Source organism: Pleurodeles waltl, chromosome 3_1 (genome assembly GCF_031143425.1).
Source record: "Pleurodeles waltl isolate 20211129_DDA chromosome 3_1, aPleWal1.hap1.20221129, whole genome shotgun sequence".
NCBI classification, from domain to species: Eukaryota; Metazoa; Chordata; class Amphibia; order Caudata; family Salamandridae; genus Pleurodeles; species Pleurodeles waltl.
In genome coordinates this window covers 712759209-712782394 of record NC_090440.1, presented here as the reverse complement: position 1 = coordinate 712782394, position 23186 = coordinate 712759209, and the positions used below count along the sequence as shown (strand labels likewise).

Below are 23186 nucleotides of genomic sequence, written 5' to 3'. Positions count from 1 at the left end.
TACATACACATGGTGGCAGTAGAGACCGTGCCACTTACCCAAGGACGCGATTGTGGATTATATGGCTGCAGAAAGTGCTCAGACGGAGGTTTCCTGCTGACACACCAAGGCTTGGGTTTTGAAGCACACTCCACCCACTCCCCTTTGATAGCGAAGCTTTGGCAATGTAGCTCCGCCCCTCCGGGTGAGGGCGAGGCTTGAACCGCATACACCTCCCCTCTGCCCTGTTGGCTTTGATTCCAAAGCTGACGTTGCCTTCGGGCCAGAAAGAGAACTGAAGAGTGGCCGAGGCACTCAGGAGAAAGCCGGGAAAGGACACCGCCGAACGGACAGGTGAAGTGCAGGATCTGAGGGAAGCTAGGAACGAGTAGAAGCAGAAGAGAACAGACTTAATGAGAATGAGCGAGTGAATGGCAGTGTAACTGAATGAATTAATAAATGCCTGGATACATAGCTGAATGAGTGGCTGAATGAATGAACGAATGAATGATACCAAAGGAAAAGTGCTCTGCATACTCTTCCTGCCCATAAGTTATGTTTTAGGAAGTGGCCCTGGGTGGGATGCGTTAGGTCACCTGGAAGAGCAGTGTAACCACGGGGAGCGCTGGGTCGCGAGCGGAAGAGGATGGAGGTGCTATTGGCAGTAGGAATGGTATATTACCAGGGGAGGGATTTACGGCACCAGGAAGTGGTCTGGGACGAAGTTAGTAAAAATACACAGGTTCCTCATAGACACTATGGTCCTGTGACCGACCCGCGGATCGTTACCTTTCACCGCTGATTGCCCGAGGGCTCAATGGGCACAAAATCCTCTTTCCTACCCTTTTCACACACGTGTTGCCCTGCTGAATCGAGGCAACTATCTGGCAGTGTGTGGTAGCAGCACTGTGGCTGTGACCCGATCTGGCTCTCGCTAAAAGTGTAGAGAGCAGCTTATACCTGGTGGGTGGTTTAATGAACTGGGCAGTGCGGGAAGCTGCCACCAACGCGCAGTTTGGACGTGATGCCACGGAAGTGGGTTGCCCGTGCATTTTACCATTAGCATGCCCTGTCGGGATGATTAGTTGACCAACTTACATCCTATTTTCTGCATAGAAAGCTCCACCCTTAATGTTTTTATACTTGCTAATATGTGATGTAGGTGTTATAGAGCTGCTAGAAGTAAATTTAGCGGGCGGAGGCTAATCCTTTACTCTTATTACGTGGCCCGTGGGTTGGGTGGTTAACTTAATTTACTTTCTGTCACCCTAAAATAATGTTGGGAAAAATTACCTGAAATGTGTTGATTTGGCTTTGCAAAACTGCCTGTTCATATATTAAGCGATGACGTTTCTTAACGACAAGATTACCTTGTCGATTATAGGTTGTTTTAATTTGTAACAAGCATCTGTTTCTCAAATTGATTTAAATGACCAATTCATTGAATCATTGAAATAAGAATGTCGTATTTTATAATTATCTGGGTTTAACCAAAACTAGATAAATTGAACTGAGCACTGGGAGTCAGGTGGGGTTGCAGGTGGGGGGGGGGGGGGGGTAGGGGTGGGGGGAGGGTGCCGTGAGAGATTGACAACAGCGGCCCCTGCTTCAAATCATTTATGTCCATTATACACGCCAATTGTAAATATATGTAATATAAAGTCTGTTTTAGTCCCGGTCTCTTTGTCCCCTCCCCCTCTTTCCCCCCGTTTTTCATCCTTTTTTTGGTCTCACCCAAGACAGCAAAGGCACTGTCTGTTGCTAAACATATTGTCACCTTACAGTGGGCTTAGAGCCTAACTATTGCTCTGTTGCCACTCTCATGTACTTGCTTCCTATTCGTCTGCTTCCATGGGATTTTCTTCATCTTCTAGGTTTTGCCCCTTCCCTGGGGTGTTGACTCATTACTTGTGCATTCCACTGTTCCCTTTTCTGGCACTGCTTCTTTTTTTTTTTTTTGGTTAAGCAGTCTACGAGAGAGCATGTGTTTTCCAGCTATCTCTTAATATGTACTTCGTGTTCTCTTTCTCGCCTTTTTGCCCCTCAGTTGCCAGTCTTGCTTACTTCCTGCCAGTTCACCTTGTGTTGCTGTTCTTGCTTCTGCCATCCCTGCCTGCCTACTACCTGTTGCCCATGTCCTTCCACATGCCTGCTTGCCCATCCTCTTGTGTGGTTCCCCATCAGTGGTCTGCCCGCCCACGCTTGGTGTGTTTCCTTATCCCAGCCTGTCCAACGTACATTGTCCGTGTGCTTACCCATCAAACCAGGCCACCCTCGTTACCCGTGTGCTTCCTCATTCTGGCTGCCCACCCTTTGTCATTTGTGTACTTCCCTATCCCAGACCGCCCACTATTAATTTTCTGTGTGTTTAAACCCGTCCATCCTCCATTGCCCATGTACTTTCCCATTGTCTCTCACGTGTCCTTCTCTCATCCTGCCCTTTTCCTTCTCTACCACCCACACTCCTTCCGTGTATCACACCATGCCTGCTACACAGCATGTTTAAACATCATTGCCAAAGCCAACTTATAGGTAAGACCCGTTGGGTGTGGCAACACTTGTTACAACTGGGTTTTACTAGTGCTGCATTCAAATGGACCTATTACTAACAGTATACATAGAGTATGCTCTGGCTTAACCTGTTTCAGCCGGGGCTTGACTCTGTCAGCCTCTTTCAGCCATTGTCTGGGAACGTTGTCAATCATGTCTTGGCTCAGCCCACTGGATTAATCATTTGTCACCTAGTGCAATAGGTTGTTTAAATGTATCCTACCTCCTCCACTCCAGTGCATACCTTGATTTGCATGAGTTACTACCTTACAACTGTAGCCCTTTCATGGCTTCTTTTTGATTGTCTCACTTTTATGTGATATCACTGCATGTCTTAGCACATTGAACTAGGCCTATCACTTTACCAACCCTTGCTGTTTTTCTAATCTACGTCAGCCAGATCATGTGCAAACCATACTTTGTGATTAGTTAGTATTGGTACCTTGCACTGCTGATTACTTTTGCAATCGGTCTCTTTGGCTTCCATTCATCACCTTTAATCAGCCCCAGGTCACACAAGTGCCAAGAAAATATTTGATGTGGCTTAGTGTTGTACAAACGTTCAATCTGTTTAAAATATTTTATTGTGCAATAAGGTGCAACAAGATGGCCCTTACTAGATTTAAATCCACTTTTTATGCTCATCTTTTCCTGCAGCTATTCTTCTTTCCTAATTCCCGCCTGAAATGAACACTTTGTGTACTTTACTCCAGAACACTATTTTGTCAAAATGTATTTGCTGTATTGCTCACGTTCCTCACCTATGATGCCAATTGTGATAGGAGAAGGCCAGAAACTTAGGAACTAGTAGTATAGGGAAGTGGCTTGGAGGCAAAACTTCCTGGAACAAGTCTCTTACTGTTAGAAGAGAGCAAGGAAGTTCATTAGTATAAATATCCTGTATTAAGGTCTTCCGAGTAGGTCTGCAACTCTTAATGTTGAACACCTTAAGCCTTGCCAAAGGTTCAGTCTATTTTGACACACTGACTTAGTTGGCTAAGTTGTCTTCCCCACAACCCGGTTTATTGTCAGGTTTTAGTTAGTCTGGATTCCACACCATCCACCAATGCCTACTTGCAGAGTAATCCATGACCTTAGATCACTGGTCTGTCTGAAACTGTTAGGCAGCACAAAGGCTGGTTCACGTCCTACATGGCTCTAAACCTTTTCTGGTCTGCTGCCTTAGCCAACTGGTTAAAGCATCATACCATGCCTCGTAAATGGAGGAAGCCGCTGGGTAAGACTAAGGAATCCAAAGTGGCCTTAATGAGAAGAGAATAGCTTATGCTGAGAAAATGAAGCATATTTAACATGAATGAAGAGTTATTGATTCAAAACCAGCTTAGCTGACCATAGTTCCATCACTGGAAGTAAGGAATTAGCCAGGAACGCAGACCTTGTTTTTAGGTCATAGCCTGCTAAAGAGGGTTCAATTGTTTTATTTGTTTTAGTGTGCCCATCTAGTCTTTGTCGCTTCTGTGGACCAAAGCCTGTTTACCATCTCTCTGTTTGGCTCCTTTTATTCTTCAACAAGTCCTCAATTTTTGGGAACTTTTTTATTTTCTAAAATCTTTCCACAAGAGTACATATGTTTCCTCCCTTCTGTGCATTTTCCCTTGCCTTCCAGCACGTTTCTTTCCACTACAATATAAAAATATAATTTTCTACAACTTTTTTCTTTTAACTGGCTCTTATGTACACTTTCAGTTTTATACAGCTTCGACCCTCCAGTCACTCTTCTGTGTGTTTTAACTTCACATTGTGCTCTTCGTCAGTTACTTCCGTCCCCCTTTATATTGCTTCGTGTCCAAAGGCTTCCCCCCGGACAGCCTGTGTTTTTTCCACCTACTCTGTGTTGCCCTCTGGTGCTTCCTCGCAACTCCTCTTCCCCCAAGTGATTCTGCCCTCCGTGCTACTTTCCCCACCTATTTTCTCCCTTCCACTTGTGCTACTTTTTTTTTTTTTTTTTTTTAACTGGTCCAACTCAGATTAGCAAGCAAGAAGAAAACAAACGTTTGCAAAGCCAACAGGTCTCGGCAATCCAAGAGTTATAGGCAATGTCAGTGTTAATGCGTTTTTTGTGCGGGGCTTGTGACATTGAAACACGGGTTCTCGGCAGAAGAATGGTCCTTAGCTAGTGTTGACTGTTATGTCACCACTGTGTGCTGGGGGAGCACGATTTTGCACATTAAAATTAAGCTCCTGTCCCTCCTTCCTCAACCGAGTCAGTTATATACAGACACAGGAAACATGGACATAGAAGAGGGACTAGAGGACACAAAGCAGTGACAGAGCAGCTAGAGCGCCAAACTAGAATGTAAGTAAAGAACGGTATAGAGCAAACCTAAAAGATAGAAAAACATTTGTCAGCTGTTGGCCATATCAAAGACACACAAACACATATTTTATAAATGTTGTTGTCATCTGCAAATGGTGTGACAACACTTTTAAATCACATAAACAAAATATGTAGTTTGATCCTGGGAGGAAGATGACATTCTAGATGCAATCGTGCCTTGGTCATAAATCAGACTAAAAGAGTGTGCATTGAAATCTGACTCTGCTCTAGTTAGCGCATTCATGTTATTATTTACTGAAATTTTAACTTTTGTTTAACAGAAGACGCATTGCACTAAAAACAATTTGCTCCTCTAATGTGTAGATGTCTATTATGTTTAAACCCAACTTTTCCAAGTGGGGCATTCCACAGCGTGGTCTGTGATTGGGTCTGAGGTTAGGCATAGGGTGAACCCCATAGCTTGATTTACATATTGGGAGTCAAAAGCTATTATCAGTTTTGATGGTGAAACCCAGCAATTTTCGAACTGTTAGTGTGCATTTTATACATTGTATGTCACAACTGCATCTTTAGTACGTTACTACAGAATTCCCCCCAAAAATCAAATAAATATATAATCCAATCTCAGTTGCTAAGTACCTGGAATAGAGCCTTATATAAAGAAGAGGGGTAATGGTTTGTAGGGTGGAGGAAGTTCATGACAGAGGTCACATGCAGAATGCGCCTGTCACTGGGAGTTTTGGGGAGGGGGTGAGGGTGTGGGTGGGAGTAGATGGAGCTGGTAGTATCACAAACACTATGCAGGGTGCTGAAAAACAAAGAAAAAAAAAGTAGTTCCTTAAACAGGTCCTAAAATGGGAGCAGTGGATGTATACTAGTACTTGGTCCAGGCTCTTGGGAAGGACTAAACACAAGAGGAGGCATGACGGACGCACGCACGCCGTGGACAAATGGGGAGAAAGAATATGAGAGCGATGAAGGAGTGAGCAAATGGTAAGCCCATGGGTGGGCTGAAGCCCACAGATTGAATACAACATGTCTCTTCAAGACCGCGCATGAGTCTGGCCGAGACCTAAAAAGACTCATGTCATTTTGTTGGCACATGCGTGCTTGGTATGCATGCCTACAAAATGATGCAGGTGGCCGTGTAGGTTTTATTTCCTGTTTATTAGCCATGCTGCACATCATCGGGAATGTTGTGCAGCATAGCTAAAACCATTCTTAAAGCTGGTATGTCCCAAAGGTCTTGGGATTAGCCATCAAGATTGAGAAAGGTCCACAAAAGCTCTTTTGTGATGCAGTGGATAGATACGTTGTCAAGCAGTTATTGGGAAGGTGCCTGCTGTTCACTAACACAGATTAAAGCAGTCTTTAGTTACAGTTTTGGTGGTGACAAATTTTGATAGTGTGCTACGGTGATGGCATTGGAGTGAGTTAAAAAATTTCAACAGTCTGTTTTACAATGTCTTTACTATAGAAAACAGTTTGGCTATTAGCTTATTTTGTCTTAAATAATTGAACTTTAGCCAAGAAAATGTCCTTTTGGTAACAAACAGCTGCTTATTTTCATGTTTTTGTACACAGAGGTTTTCCCTAATTTGTGTGACAGTAGCTCATGCTTTGCTGTGCTGCACAGATTACGCCAGTGCACAATGTCTACCAAGGGCTACATTCAGATGGGCTATGACTCAGCAGTTTGGATTGGACTCTCCTTTTTAGGGCAGCACCAGGGTCAACTGGCACATGGCTAGTTACTTTCTAAGATGACTACATCTCTACATGGCACCAGGGCAGTGCTTCCAGTCATTAACTTTCCCCTACAAATCATTGAGTCTAATGAGGTCAAGAGAAGCTACCAAAACTAGACACTGAATTCATAAACCCGACACACACAAGCCCTGGACTGAGCACTCTGTGATTAATTGGGGGGTATGGGGGAGTTAGGTGGTCATCCTATTAATTTATATAGTGGCAAAAATAAGCATTGGCAAAGTCAATAGGTTTGATGCTTGACTCTAGCATTGACCAAAGCAATAAAGAAATGTCTGCTGCAGTGCAAAACACTTTTAAAAAAGATTGCTTTGTTGTACGATGGATCGATGAGGCAAAGGAATTATATGGGTGATAAAAGAGTGTATACTTCAGATGCAAAAAAGTCCTCATGCCTTCCAGTAGCGGCGGAAGGATACTTCCAGAAAGTCGGAAGAAACTGAAACTAAAATACTCCTATGGACTTGTCCTAGCTGTAATCGACAATATCTGTAGTTTTTTCAGACCCACACAAACTAGTAGTTGAAAGAAACTAAACCAGAGCCCTTTTGGAGACCTTACAGCATGCAATATGTGCACCATAAATGGTGTGAGGCCTAGCACACATTAAACCCAATAAGCATTGGCAAAGCCAATAGGTCTCGCCTATGAGAGATCTATTGGCTTTGTCATTGTCTTTTAGCCATGTTGTACAGCATCATGGCTGCTGTTCAGCCTGGCTGAAAGTTAGTTACATGGCATAGAGGTGAGTGGTGAAGGGAAAAGTGGAGTAGAGTGGCTTGGAGTGGCGTAGAGTAGATTGGTATAGGGTGGGATGGAATGGAGTGGTGTGGTGTGGCATAGAATAGAGTGGCATGGAGTTGAGTGGTGTAAAGTGGTGTGGCATGGAGTGGTGTAGAGCAGTACAATTGTGGGTGTAAGTACCTAAAGCATCAATAGACATAGGGTGAAAGCAACCTAAGTAAGAAGTAGTGTGCATTTGTTAAAAATAAGAAAGCACATTGCATTTCCAGGAATAATACTGAAACTCTTATCAAATCAGATAAAAAATAGTGTGTTGCAAAAATGAAAAGGGGACGAACACATGTACTTGGTCCATGCTTCAAAGAGGAAAGGAAGGGAAGCCTACGGAACTAAACAATCGAAAGATTGCAGATGAGTGACAACAAAAACAACTAAGGGTATGCTGTTGGTGGGTTTTAAGTTCACTGAATTATAAACAATACGTCTTGCTGCACAGCACATAAGTTGTGTAGGAGAGACCTAGCAAGGATGACATGGGATGCAAAGTGAGTAATTACCAGGGGTATAGTTAATTGAAGCATTTTCATCCATCCGTTTTTTTGCTGTCCCATTGTCTACCATGACATTATTTGTGCTGTGGTGGCAACTGCCTGAGGGATATGTGCAGTGGAGCAACCTTCTTGGGTAGTATGTGCTCAAGTGGTACCAACTTGTGGTTTACATCTTTGGCTGTCAATTGTCTAAGGTGTATGTGCTCCAGTGACACCAATCTAGGCTGTAAGTACTTGGGGAGGCACTGTCTTGATATATGCTGCAGTGGCACTCCCCTGGGGTTTACATGCTTGGGGTGGAACCTTCCTGGGGTACACCTGCTGTGGTGATTCCTTCCTGTGGTGTACCATTCTCGAGTGGCACTACCTGTGTAGGGGGGGCGTGTGGTGGCAGCTTCCATGGGTGTGCTGCTTGGATAGCACAATTCCGTGTCGCACGTGCTGATATGGCACCTTCTTGAAGTGCGTCTGCTGTCGTGGCACTGTCCTGGAGTGCACTTACCGCACTACCTTGTTTCTGGGGTGCGGGTACTGGGGTAGTAGAGCCTCGGGATGCATGTCTTGGAACATTCCTGGTGTTGGGATTGTTGTTTCTACAGTGTCTCAGACGTGGCAACTTCTTGGGGGTGTGTCTGCTGGGTGGCACCATCCTAGGGTGCACGTGCTGTTGTGGCACATTCTTAAGGTGCACCCTTCGTGGGTTTACACAATTTTAAAAGTCTTGCCGCTCCTCTTTGGAATGTGCAGTTGATTACTGTGTAATGGTCTGGTAGCAATTACAGTGAGTATGCTAGATAATTATACTGATGCTTGCGGGGAGGGGTTGGGCTCATTCAAGCGTGAAGACAAGTTCAGACTAACTCGGAGCACAGTCCCATAGGCAGGCGACAACAGTCTTAACATTCAGTCCCGGCTTCACCCACTTTCTGCATGTGTGCCCCTCAACATCTCTTTACCCCCTGCACCGACAGAGTGTTTGAACAAACAATAGCAGATGGTGGTGCACAGTCTGCTCGAAATAGAACATGTGAATGGGGTTTTAGTGGGCTCAGCGGCAGTAGGCAGCGGTACCAGTGAAATTGAACCTACCCCACCTTACCGCACAATCTTCCCTTTGATGTGTCATTTGACATTTGATGGCCCTCAAACATGGATCCCCAATGTCAACTGCTTTTCCCTTTAACTACAAAGAAGATTAATATTTGGTAACTGTGTATAATAGTTGATTAATGCCATTTCAGGGTTCGGGTTACATGATAAATCATCCGGCTAAGAGTGATTTATAGATGCCACCAGAGCCGCAGATGGCATAGTAGGATGATTGCACACGATATCCTGTTATGTACATTGTATATTACCTAATGATCTCTTTCTATAGCATGCGCCTTACTGACTGAATATGTGATATTTATTGACAGGGTAAGCATGTACACACCGTCACCACAACCCTTAATAAAGTGTCACCATTTACGGAGTCGATTTTATAGTTTAATTGGCTGATATATTTTGTAACATTGTGTATTCTACCCACTAACATGTTAGCACTTCAAGCCCCTCAAAGAAAGTGAATTGTACAGGTGAGTTGAGTCTGCAACAAATTAGGTTTTGTGGTCTATTCGGGAAAAGACTGTGACTGATAAACTAGGGTGCATATTATATTGTGGGCTCTCTGTATTCAATTCAGGTGCACCCACACTGTCAAGAAGGTGGAAAATTTTGAGGAGTGAATGAACAAGATATATATTTGGCTACCTCTAAACTTAAAAAAAATATATTTTACTATTTTTTTTCCACATTTAACTGTCATCTTTCTTTCGTAGCTGGACATATAGTATTTTTTACCAGTGGCGCTTTCACTAGTTAATCAACATAGCAGGATGTCCATACCACAGGGAGTGTTAAAGTATTCCTACATCTGAAGAGGTAATTTGCTTCACTGAGTAATAAAATGTGCCAATCAGCCTTTCCTGTTTTAGGATTGTTATATCTGACAGGGTGGTCTTCCCCCAACCTTTGGCCAGCGCTAAAGTGCTTGTGCTCTCTCCCTTAAACATGGTAATGTTGGCTCCTACTGAATTGGCATATTTGATGTACTTATAAGTCCTAGTCACGTGCACTACAAGTGCTCGGGCCTGTAAATTAAATGCTGCTAGTCGGCCTGCAGCACTGATTGTGCCATCCACATAAGTAGCCCCTTAACCATGTGTCAGGCCTGCCATTACAGTGCTTGTGTGTGCTCTTTTACTGCCACCTTGACTTGGCATTTAAAACCCGTTGCCAAGGCTTAACAGCCCCTTTTATTACTTATAATTCACCCCTAAGGCAGGCCCTATGTGACCCACAGTGCAGGGTGCGGTGTATTTAAAAGGCAGGACATGTACTTTTACGTTTCACATCTCCTGGTAGTGAAAAACTCCCATAGTAATTTTTTCACTACTGTGAGGTCTACTCCTCTCATATACAGACCAACATTGGGAATTCGTTAATATATTTTTAAGCTGTAATTCCTGATTAGAACCGAGTAGCTACATCATGTTTCATACCTTTAAAATGTTAATGAGACATCCTCTTTCCTGATAAAGTTGGATTTAACATTACTATTTCAGAAATGCCACTTTTAGAAAGCAGGCATTTCTCTGCTCTGTATGCCTTACAGCCTGTCTCCAGTACACGTCTGGGCTAGGTGACAGTTACACTTTGTGCATTCCCTCCAGACAGCCACAAACACAAGACACTTAACCGCATCTGCATTCATCTGCATATGGATGGGTCTTCCAGGGCACAAAGGAGGGTAGGGGCTCAGACTTACACTTCAAAGGGTAATGGCCTGACCCCATGCAAAGGAATGATTACCACAGACAGCCTGGCAGACAGGATTGGGTTGAAAGGGATACTGGTACACTTCAGAGCCACTCTTTGAAGTCTTCCCAACTTCAAAAGCACTTTTAGGAATAAGTACTGGGTGTCGGACCCCCTAAAATCGGGCACTTCTGGATCTGGAACTGAACCTCTGTCAAAAGGACTGCTGGGCTGCTCAAATGACTCAACTTGACTGCTTTGGTGGAAGGACTGCTTTTCTGCTTGTTGCCCTGCTGCTTCCTGACTCTGTCGTCCCTTCAAGTGATCTCCAAGGGATTGCTAGCTTGCCTCCTGTTGTCTGAAGTCTCAGGGACACAAAAAACTTCCTGCAATTCTGCTGGTGCTGCTGGACTCAGCCTTTTGTGAGTCTCACCCTTGCCTGAGGTGCCCCCTCCATGCTCTGGACCTCAGAAGTGGGTTCTGCAACTAATTTCTGCAAAAACCGATGCATCGCTTTGAGTGCGTGAGAAATTCCACTGCATCGCTCTTTCAGCGCTGATGCAGAGGCTGTTTGACGACAGCAGATTCACAATCTAAGCAACGCAGCAACGATGACTCATCGTCATTCAAGCTTAGTCCTGGGAGATATTAGTGAATGGATGGATTGCCTGTCCCTATCGGCAGTGGACAATCTTATGGACCTTCTAGGTAAGATAAAGCTGATGTACTAAAAGTCTGACCCAAACTAACGGGCTCACTTTGCATCAGATTTTTGGTACTGAGAATGTTCTATCAACAGTGAACCCCAGTTCCAGTGATTTAGACCTATTATTTGAATATACCAGTCCACCAGGCATCTTACTTAAAAGAAGGGTAAGCTCTCCAAAAATAATGGAAATCTCCAGATCTTAATGCTTTGTAAGTCTGGTTATCTGTCAAACAAACTTATTATTTATGATACACACAGGGTGGACTGTGGCTCCACCCCTTTAACCCATTGACTTTATTTGTCCAGCCTCTTTCAGGATTAAGGAGGTGACTTACTTGCAACCAATCCTCTGACCTATCGAGGCCCTTGTCGACCCGGCTCCCATTTATTTTTGTTACCTCTTTTGCCTTTTCTACTGGTGTGTCACACAACACAGGAGAATCCTTCAGCTGCTCTCTCTGTTGCTTCACCTGCACCACTTCAAAGCTGCCCACAGGAGGTACCACCAGCTCATCCGAGAAACCAGAGGGAAGGCCCTAATCGAACTAATAAATACCAGCTCTTACAGCAGCAAAGAAATCTTCACAACCGTTAGATTTCACCACTCCCGCAGCTGTCACTGGAAACATCACCTCATTACCTGATCTGTGCAATGAGCTATCAAACTTCTTTTTCCTTTTCTTTTTTTTTAGCAAAAGTGCAACCATATTTAGCAACATCCCCCTGCAGCTATCCCCCGTCCCTCCAGGGCTTACTACAGAAGCCCTTTGACGAAGGAACTCAACACAGTCCCCACATGGGACGCCATTAGCACAGAGGAAACCACAACAATGGTGAAGACCATTCACTTTGGAGTCCTGGTTGACCACTGACCCCACCACTCCGACAAAAGAGCAGTCCCTATCAGTGAGGCCGTCGCCCCTATTCTCAACACCTCCATCAGTATTGTCACCTTCCCAGAACCATAGATGCTCGCAGCTGTCAATGCCCCTCTAAAGAAACCCTCAGTGACCTGACCAAACTTGCCAGTTAACAACCAATATTCCTCCTTCCTGCAAAGCCAAAGTCCTAGAAAAAGCCATCAGCAAGCACCTCTCTAACCATCTTGCCAAACACCAGCTTCTGGACACCACACAGTTGGGATTGAGACCAACAGCAATGAGGCCTAATTTGCAGAGTCCTGCAGGACTCCTCGCTCAGCCCAACGCACTTCAACATCTGCATGGCCCTGCTGACCAACATCATATGAGCTAGCAATATCAACATCCTCGCTTATGCTGATGACATACAACTGATATTGTCACCCAACATCCGAAACAACTTCACCCCATGTATGACAGAAGTGGCTACCTGGATGATACCCAGTTGCCTCAAATTGAACTCTGACAGCATCAAGATGGTAAACATCATGAATAATGCCACTCCACATTTTGCAATAGCATTACTTCTTAATTTTGCCCTTTTTGTACATGTTAACATTATCTGGGCAAAAGGTCTTGCCTCATTAGTACCAATTTAACAACCATATGACCACCTGAAGTTGACCAGTCATCCTTTGCCAAGGGTCTTCTACTGCACTGCAGCACAATTTTAGTAGATTTGATCCATTTGCACTAGAACTAGATTTTTTTAAACGTCTGCACATTGGGCAGAAAATGATGGATTATGTGACCAATGCAGCAAGTCAATTATATTGTGAAAAACACAGTGACCACAGAATGGTATAATTCCAGTGGCCCGTACGTTTATATTTTAAGGTAACGTAACTTAAATATTAAACATAAAAATAATATATTTAGATTAAGTTTAAGTGATGTTTTTAATAAAATATAATTTAAAAATAGTTCTAATAGATCAGCAATCAAAAAACTGCATGTAAAGGAATGCCAAACTAAAGAGGTTTTTATAGCATTCATTAAAATGGTTAGTGTTTGTGGGTAGTAAGGAGTTTTTAATGCTCAGCTATGAGGAATATTTAGTCGTAGTAAAGGTTTTTAGGGTTCTGGGGTGGGTAGTGTTATTGAGTGGTACTTTTTTGGGGGGTTGATGGAAAGGTAGTGTTTAGGTGGTCTAAGTGTTTTTCAGGGCTCAGGAATGGGTAGGGTGTAACGGTTGTAAGGGGTTGTTAGAGGTCAGGGATGGGAAGTGTTTATGGTTAGAGCTTTTTAGGGCTCAGGTATAGGTGGGGCATAGTAAGGGGTTTACGATTCAGGGATGAATAGTGTTTAGGGATAAAAAGGACTTTTTGAGGCTTTTAGGTAGGGTACAGGGTTTTTAGTGTTTGGGGCTGGGTAGAGTTTAGTAGTAAGGGGTTTTTAGGGATAGGGATAGGAAGGGATTTTAGGGTTCAGGAATTTGTATATTTAGTATAATAATAAAATTGTATGCATTTAAAACGGATCATGGGTAATAAAATGAAATTAATAACTTGACAGTTGTATGTACTGTCTAATTTTATGTGTATGTAGTATATGTGTGTGTGTATACATATCCGTGTAAAGTATACCCACAGTAAAACTCAGTGATCTAATGGTAATCACAATGTGATTATTGCAATTATGTAAGGTCTAACGATGTAAACAAAAATGTTGCAACAGCTGAAGATCCTGAAGAGGTGTTGATAGCTACAACAGAAAGTACCTTGTTTAGTATTTTAGCATGTGGTTTACGGTTCCTAATTTCTGTTGTGACATATGATATTCCTTGTGACAGTTTATGTATAATATACTCTCGGTGACTGGTGAAAACTCTAGTACTTACTTGAGATGAAATACAATAAATCGTTCTGTTAAATGAACAAAATAACCTGATCTCTAGACACGTTCTTAAACAGATAACATCGTTCCATGTACTGTAAATCACCTGTGTTCTGAATGTTTCTCACTGTATGTCACTCATCAGCTGTAATATAAATGAACTCATAATGTTGTTGTACTTCCCTCATGACAACGGCATGTATTTACTTCCCCACCAATGGCAATACCTTAATACCTTACATGAATCCTAATATAAATAAAGTGTGTACAAGTTCAGCAGTCCTCTAGCTCCCTTGTTAACAAGTGTAATGGAGCACTTGATCTTTGGAAGGGTGGCTCCAGTACCAATCTGAAAATCTAATCCTAAATCCCTGATCTTGGAGGTGGTGGACAATAAGTCTGTGAACCCAACAAGTCTCTCATAACTCCAGATGAAAGTGCACGATCTCTCAGTCTCCTGACAATTGGGCTACAATTATAATAACTAAGCATCATAGCATTCATAGTATAGAACACTCTGAGCCATATTGAGCTTGTACACTGTGGACCCATGATGGCTGCCACCTTTGCAGTTCTCATGAGAGTTCTGTGGTGCTCTAGAATATCTGTTTTTTCTTATCTCCAGTTGCATGTTTCCCGCAGAGCAAATGTCACAGTAGCGAAGTCTCACACTATTCATTACCCACAATCTGCATGCACGTTTGACCACCCCCCAGCAGAAGACTCAAGTGACTCTGAAGTTTGGAGGAGAGCATATCTGTATATCATGAGATGTTCCCTGCCACACTACCTTCTCCTATCTCACTTTCTTTTCTTTCTAATTCTATGTTGAACACAGTTTGGATAGCATGTGAGCCTTCATTATAGTTTTATATGTCATAGAAACTAAAGAAGGTCTATAATGAAGGCACCATAACCGCCAAACCTTTTTTAGTGTTGAGCGCGCAAGTGCTCTGTCCCTGTTGTAATCTCTCTGTGGGCTTTTAACCACGCCCATGTCATGCCCTTTACTTTTGTTGGTTCATTGGCTTGCCTTTAAAAAATTGCTTTATTTCATTAGTGAAAGGTATGTATACGTCATCCCTTTTCCTGTGTTTAGCTCTTCTTTAGAGAACTGGCCAACTACTGAAAACATATGAGACTCCATGTTTTCCGTGTGATTTCTGGACTACTTTTTCTCTTTATTTCATAGGCGGCGCAATCTTTCTGGGCAGTAATCGAGCACTTTTAATGATTACCAATTTAATTATATTGTTTATCCTAGCACTCCTTCGAGAATTCAAGGTTTTACACAGCACAATTGCGCATGTTTTTTTTTTTTATTATTAAGCAAAGGCTTAACCTAACCGGTCTTTTTGTTCTGATTAGTCAACTTCGCTCATGGCGTTGCGCTTTCAATCGGCTCCCTTATGTAAAATTGTATTACTTTTTATTTTCAGTTTATGTGGAAAGAAAACTCCAGTTAGGAGTTAACAACACTAATAGCTCTAACTCGAGCAAACGCAAGACCCATTGCATTGCAAATGCTTGTTTTAAATCGGAACAAAAACAGGAAGAGGCGATCTTTCATTTCTTGTCTATCATATCTTTGCCTAGTCCTGGTGAGTGCTCCCTTTCCTTGATACTGTTGACTGGTAGTGTATATCTTTCTGCATCCAAAAGAGTGCTTATATTGAATTGATTGCATAAAGGCCTACTTTTACAACTGTAGGCCTCTCTTTGCTCCTTGTGCCTATAACAGTCCTTTACACATTCCATATTAGCTCCTTCTGGCTCCCTTCCGCTCCTCTCTGTTTCCTGGGTGTTTCACACCTTTTTTCCTACCACTCAACACTACCTCTTGCTCCTACCCTTTCTGGGTGCTCCTTGTGCAGCCCTAATTGTCCCCTTTCCCCCCACCAACCAACACCACCACCACCACCACCTCCTCCAGACCATGCCGTCCTCGTAAGCCAAACCCTCACTTACTTCCCGGCTGCTTCACGTTAGTCTAGAAAAAAAAAAACTGTTCATATTGAAGGATCCTTTGCCTTCAATACACTTTTCTTTTTCTTTTTATGTCAGATTTGCTAAGGTAACCTTCATAATACTCCTTTGTTTCACGGGCCTCAAATTCCGAAATGTGCGGCCTTCCCCATCCGGTCGCTCACGCCGAAGTCTTGAAAAGAAGGACAGTCTCTGATAAGATCTGGGCATGCCTAGGGGCTAACATTCCTGCACACCTTGTGGCCTTTCCCGGTAACATGTAGGTGATAGTGCCTGTCCTGTTAATTTCTGAAGTTGATTGTTATTGTTATTAATATCATATTTGTAACTGTCTGATGGTACAAGAACATAGCTTCAGAGCCAGTGTAATAGGAGGATAGGGCTTCTGAGCTAGTGTAATAAAATGGGAATGCAAAGCTGGGGGTTGAGGCGAGAGAAAGGGATTTAATGTTAAAAACAAAACGTCTCAAGAAAACGTGCAAATTGGCGATCTAAAAGACATGAACTGGTTTTCGATATTTCCTATTATAATAATGATTCTTCATGTGCCCTCCAGAGAGCCCCCAAAATCTGTTGGTTTAATCTGGGCGCTAGCTGTAAATTAGTGGTTGAGAGTCGTGGGTACTTCTCTGCGGTCCTCCCATCTATAAGCTCTGTAGGCTTCTTGATTCTCTGGATCACATAAGGTTTTCATTTTCAACATTGCTTTGATTGGTAGCGGGTGCAGGTCCTCCAAAGCCTCAGGTAATTTATAATTCCTGTACCGAGATTTTACTTGTTGTTGCAGAGAGCTCTAGTCTCGCTTAACTCTACCCCTGATTCTTGATCCTCATTTGCAGCTCAGCTGCCAAGCGCTGGAGACCGGATGTTTCCCAGGGTTTCCTGTATGCAGTCGTTACACAAACATAGAATGCAATCAGCTGATTAGTGTTATCTACCGTGCATGCAATGCTTGTTCATTGGGACTGAGGAACAGTGACGTGGCGGTGCGTTTGGCAGATGTGCAGGTGTGACCAGCTCTGCCGGTTGATGCTCGGTGACCAGATTTCCCCGGACAATCCCGGTTTCCCGACAACTTTCCGGCATCCAGACGCTCGTCTAAATTTTAATGACATGGACCCATTTTGGGGACAAAAGGCAAGTCATCCTTTAAAGCAGAATCTCCTTCCCTGGTGACCCTAGTTGATGCGTGTGTAGCAGTGGCACGTTCTGCCTGAAGCCACGAGCATGGGTTGTTCTTGGTTGGCATGCGGGTGGGAGCGATGACGTTGTTAGGAGACGTGCTGGTAGGCACAGAGGTGTGCTGAGTAACGTAAGGGCGGGAGCGGCGTTGTGTGTGACTGACCTTTCCCAGGCTGTTGAAAGTTCCTCTCCTTTCCTTTACCACGCCTGTTTGAACAGAAGGGTGTTTTAAAGGCTCTGTAATTAAACACGTCAAACGACCAGGCGGTTTAGCTGAGACTACTGAGGTAGGAAGTGAAACGCATTTTTTCAGGCGGCTTGCAGTCATGCTTCTTATCTCTGCTAGCTGAATGTTAACGTTTAGCTGATTGTAGTTACAGAAGTGACGAACACTGGCGATAACGCATCTTCAGACTGCAGTCAACCCTTTGGTTTCTGAAAACTGGGGCCTCTTTCTGACGAATCTTACAAGAAAATGAGGCTTTCTGTGAGATGCTGGGTTTTAGGTCCTGACCACTTGGAGCATCGCCTGCTGGAGCGAAGCCTAACAAGCAACACTGCCTGCCTTGTGTAAGATTTTGAACAGCCCTACAGAGCGTGGCTTGTTTAAAAACGTGTAACGTCGCCCAAAAAGAGGTTAGTTTTGCTGCTGGATCACTCTGATTAGATTTTCCAGCGAAACCTCACGATATTACGAGCTGTTATTGCGGAATCATCCGCTCACTGTCTGCAGTGTGTGCGGTACCACGATGTTTGGAACGTGTTTTGTTTTTTTTGGTCCATCGGTCACGTCATCCGCTGTGTGGTATGAATTTCACAGTGCCTACAGCATGAGCTATGATAGCCTGGGCTCTCACACCGTCTGCATTTTTCGTGATGAACTGCTGTGGTCACACGTATCTGCATTGTGTTTTGTGCAACTCAGTCTCAAGCTAATCCCAGCGTCTGTAGCTTCACACTGCCTGCTGTGTAGTTTAAACTTTCATCCCATCTGCAGCATGTGGTGTGTGGCCTACATTCTCACACTGACTGCAGCGGATATTGCCCGCAGGTTTACACAGATTCTCAAACCCCTCCCGGCGCCCCCCCATCTCCCCTCCACCCCCACCCAGACGGCCCATTCCCGCAAATACTCACAATAGCACATGAATCAGTCTCTTGGTTTGGGAAATGTTGGCTGCTGTTTATTAATATTGGTTCACAGCATGTTTGCTCTACTTTTATGAGAGCCATAAATCAGTGTGTCATATCACAGTAAAGGTCACGAGTTGCCATAAATCACGTTGTCATCTATGAGGTTGAAAGCCCATGAGTTCATGCTTACATTTTGGTGATAAATAACTTTTGACATATGAACAACCCCATAAATTGCCGATATCTGCATATCACATGTCCATCAATCAATTTTCCATAAATCACTCAAGCGTTTAGTCCTTTGGGTATCTTGCCCCTTGACGTTGGTGTTATTCCTTTTTTTATGTAGAAGGGTACTCATTTTATTTTAGGCTTAACTTGCTACCTTGGTTAGTCCTTGTGTGCAGCTCTCAGGTGGACCCGGACTGCGAGTGCCGTGTTTCGTGTACCTCCCCTGATTGCCTGACCCCGCTATGAGGCATCCTAAGGTAAGTTGCCCTGCCACCCCACTGTGTTGGGTGTGGCCTTCCTTGTTCTTTAACACTCCTTTTCCGCTGCACCCTTCGACCCAGCCTACGACATCCTGGGTACCTTGTGTTTGGTGTGGGTGGGTGTCCTCTTTGTGTTGCTGCCTGGCTGACCATGTAATAGAGGGGTTCTGGGACGGGCAGTCTCCTTTTAAGCTCCCACCTATGCCCCTGGGGCATGGTGGGGGAAATTCAAAAGATAATTTGGCCCCCATTAGGCCAATCTTGTTTATTGCCCCCTTTCCGCTTCCGCCCTGTGCGAAGGGCTCGGAAGGGCAGGAGTGAATGAGTGGGAGGAGACCACTTCTGGTCCTTCCTTTGTTTCCGTGCCCCTTTTGGCATGCTATTCTCAAGGGCCTCAGAGAGGTTTCCGCTCTGGCCCCTTGAAGCCTCTTCAGGTGCAGGCCTTCGCCCACAATCTCTGCAACATCAGCTGTATGGTCTGGCGCCTAATGCCATCATAAGTCTTTGCATTCCAAATTCTCATGCCATCCGCAGAGTGTAGTGTGCATCCCACAGCCTCACACTAGCTGCAGTGTGTGTTGTCAAGCCTGTCTTCCTGCGCCTTCTGAAGTATATGTTTAATTATCTGCATTGTATTGTAATTGTATTTATATATCGCTTACTACCCCTGGCTAGACGTTGAAACGTTTTTCGTTGAGTACGTCGGGAACCCAAGGTGAATTACTGGTGGATTAGTATAGGAAAATCTAAGTTTATAATTCAAGCGGTGGACTTTGTAAAGTAGGGATCCACAACATGGAAAATTCACTGTGAAGTTTATTGGACACAGCACCACCATAAATACACGTATTTCTCCTCCCAGGGCTGCGCTGTAATTATCCCCCAGTTAAATAAATAAATACATCCTAATATGGAACACAAGAAATACGTAGCACGCACTGGTATACACAACACACTTGTGAGTCTGTTAGTTGGATTGAATAGGATAAAGGAGAGGTACAGGAAGGAAGAGTCTATGAAGTATTATTTTGGAGATAATAGTAGTAAAATGGGGCTGGGATAAGTCAAAGGAGGGGATAGAGGATGAACAAGTCTAGAAAGGATTATTCGGGAGATCATAATGATACAATGAGGTTTTGGATGAGTCATGGGAGGGAAGAGTCTAAGGGTAATCATAGTGGTATTGGATGAGGTTTGGGATAAGTCAGAGAGTGGAGGTAGAGAATGTATTGAAAAAGGTATAGGAGGAGACACAGAGTAGTGAATTGGAGAGAGCTGAATTTGTTTTATTTTTGTATTTATTTTTTCTGTAGTAGGAGTAGCAACACACGTATAGATGCACCACTACATGGAAAGGCATACATGTATATGAAAAATAATAAAAGATATATCAAGTTGTATTATATAAAGTCTTAAATGTACATATATGGATATATAGTTAGGAACTTTGAAGAGTTGCTGTACATAAAACTATTTTTTAATGTTTAAAAAAAAATGTATTTATTGAAATTTGATGTTTATTTTTTAATTTGTTTATTTATGTTGTTATTTTTATCTTGTATTTATCCAATATTTCAACAGTGAAGCACTTGTAAATACAATTATGATATTTACGCATTGTGATAAAACAGAGACCCGTAAGCTTGTAATCAAATGTCCTATATAACTTATCACATATTGTGATAGATAAAATAGCGACCCATAAGCATATAAACAAATGACTTGTAAGTAAACTATGCAGTGACCTATACACATGCCAAGAATAAAATAATTTATATAGTTTAACCATAAGTGATATATACATTGGTTAAGCAGACATATAAGAATATCTATATATTTTTAACCTAAAGTAGTGTATGTCCTTGTTAGGACCATGTTTCCAAAGAAAAAACATTTTTCACTTGCCTATACCTTTGGCACCATTTGACACATCGTAACTACATTTTCCAAAAAAAAGTGTTCAATAATTCTTGCTGCGCACAGAAAGTTTTGGCTTATCCATCAAGTGGGGGCTGAGAAAAAGGGGAGGAGGGTACAAAACATGCCTTTCCCATGTCAGTTCCCTTAGGAGTTTTGAACATGGCTACAGCTCAAACTGCTGGACAAAATGACACCAAATTTGGAAGAAAGATAGCTTTCGGTATACAGATTGGGCTTTTGGTTATTTGATGTAAATCTGTTCAGTAGTTTTTGAGATATCAAAGGGAAAATACATTTGTATATGTATATAGGGCCATGGTTCCTTTGTGACGACTTCTTCTTGAAGAATAAGAGTGCATGCAGGGAAATGCAGAGCTCTGACTGGCTGCCAACACATCAGCCAGGAAGTGTTGGCAGCCATCCTGGGACTCAGCTTTAGCCACCTGGCCAGAATGCTCATTTGATAGAAATTGAATCTCCACAGGAATCACTTACAAAAGTGAATGTAGCAGGAGCCCCAGAAACGCTCCCCTTCTGGAAAGGACAAATTATCCTAACTCCTGGGCTTGGCAAAGGCAAAGCAAATGTGTTTACTCCGCGACTCTATTTGGAAAAACAATCTGAAATTCTTTGTGGGGTGAATGTATCTTTAATCTATTGGAGTGCAATCAGACACTCTCACACCCAGACAGACACACTCACAGCCATACACACCCTCTCACACGTATTATCACATCCAGAGAGACAGGCCCTGCAGCCAATTCCTGCTGTTCATGGTCTTCGGCCGAGGTTACAGGGGGTTTGCCGCACGGCCTGGCTACAGGCAAAGTCCGTGCATGCCAGTGGTTGGATTAACGGATCGTAATGAAAATTTCTTTACGTTAAAAAAAAAAAAAAACACCATAGAAATTCACTGAAAAAAACAAAGATTACAGGGACGTTATAGTTAGGAAATAGAATTTACAAAAACGTAGAAATTCACTTAAAAAAAACAAAGGTTACAGGGACTCTATAGTTAGGTTCGGAATTTACTTGCACAAAACCAGATAAATTCAGCAGTTATAGCTGGAGTATTTTAAGTGACTATATCTCGCAGCCTAAGGTAACTATGATCGCACCCTCGCCATGCACTGCTAATTATCTCAGATATTAAAGCACTCATGACAACTTTTATAACATCAATAAAAATATAAATGAAACATTTGCAGTCAAGTTATTGACGAAAAAACTGCTTGGCGGGGTGCAACACTGCTTACTGTCCACTCACTTCATCCTGTGCTGGATGGTCTGCTATCTTTACAGGTTAGGGTGTGCTTTAGTGTACATTCTAAGGCAGTCTGTAGTGCATCTTTATGCCCCCCAGTTTCACACACGCACACACACAGCCTGGTTCCTAGGACTCAGGGTTGATTGGGCTAGCTAATTTTTTAATCACTTCCCCCTTTACCTTCTGAATTTCTTTTTGGTAAACTCTTAGCATGTGAAAACCTATTCTTCATCGCCAAATGTTTTCGTTCGTATGAAGAGCTCTTAAGGTTGTTGGGCACATGCAGGAAGCAGGCTCCTCCTGCCCTTGCTCTTCTTTTAAGTGTATTCGAACAGGTATCTCCTAACTTATGTTATTATTTCATGGGTTTCACTTATAGATCAGTAACTCTTTAATTACTCTATTAATGTTGAAAAAAAGTGATATTGCACTTTAAAATTAATTATTGTTGGCAGTTGCATTGTAAAGTAACCAATGTTTTACAAATAGTGGCTTACTCTTTACTACAGAACCAGGCATACCCCTAGCCTGTGCCCCCTACTTCGTGTTATCCTCCACAACCTTTGTACATACCCTTGAGTTACACCATGACAGAAGCCTTGTTGCAAATTGTCACATTCTTCACAGTTATGTTTGAGTGTTGATCTGAACATGTGAATGTGTCATATTTGTTGATATGTATACATGTTGTAGGAAAAGCCAAGCACAGACATTATCATTGCTTTTTACCTCATTGTATACTGCACAGTAAAACCTAAATATTGGAAACTGCTTCCTTGCTCATGTTGCATCACTCTCCTGTTGACCTCAGCCCACATCCTGTCTAAATATGCTTCCCTTTTGTTTGGTGCAGAAATGGCAAAGAAGGTTCTTGTTGCCGGGGGAGCAGGATACATTGGAAGCCATTGTGTCCTGGAACTGCTGGAAATTGGCTACCACCCAGTGGTCATCGACAACTTTCATAATGCCATTGAGGGTAAGGAAAATTAATCCCTCATCCTTAAACTTGTCATATACTTCTCCTTGGCCTTGTGAAGGACCAAGGCCCG

The 23186-nt window shown here is 43.0% G+C and overlaps 1 protein-coding gene across 2 annotated transcripts in view; it reads left to right on the top strand.

Annotated features, from left to right (window-relative positions):
- Positions 1-225: 225 nt before the first annotated feature.
- The window catches only part of GALE (UDP-galactose-4-epimerase), an 87163-nt gene continuing 64202 nt past the window's right edge, over positions 226-23186 (top strand). The window contains exons 1-2 of one of the 2 annotated variants that reach the window (XM_069223455.1): positions 226-333; positions 22991-23113. In XM_069223455.1, coding sequence (XP_069079556.1) covers positions 22993-23113 — 121 coding nt within the window. In that variant the 5' untranslated portion in view covers positions 226-333; positions 22991-22992. Of the gene's footprint in view, positions 334-17834; positions 17962-22990; positions 23114-23186 lie in introns of those variants that run through there. The other variant, XM_069223456.1, reaches the window with a different exon arrangement.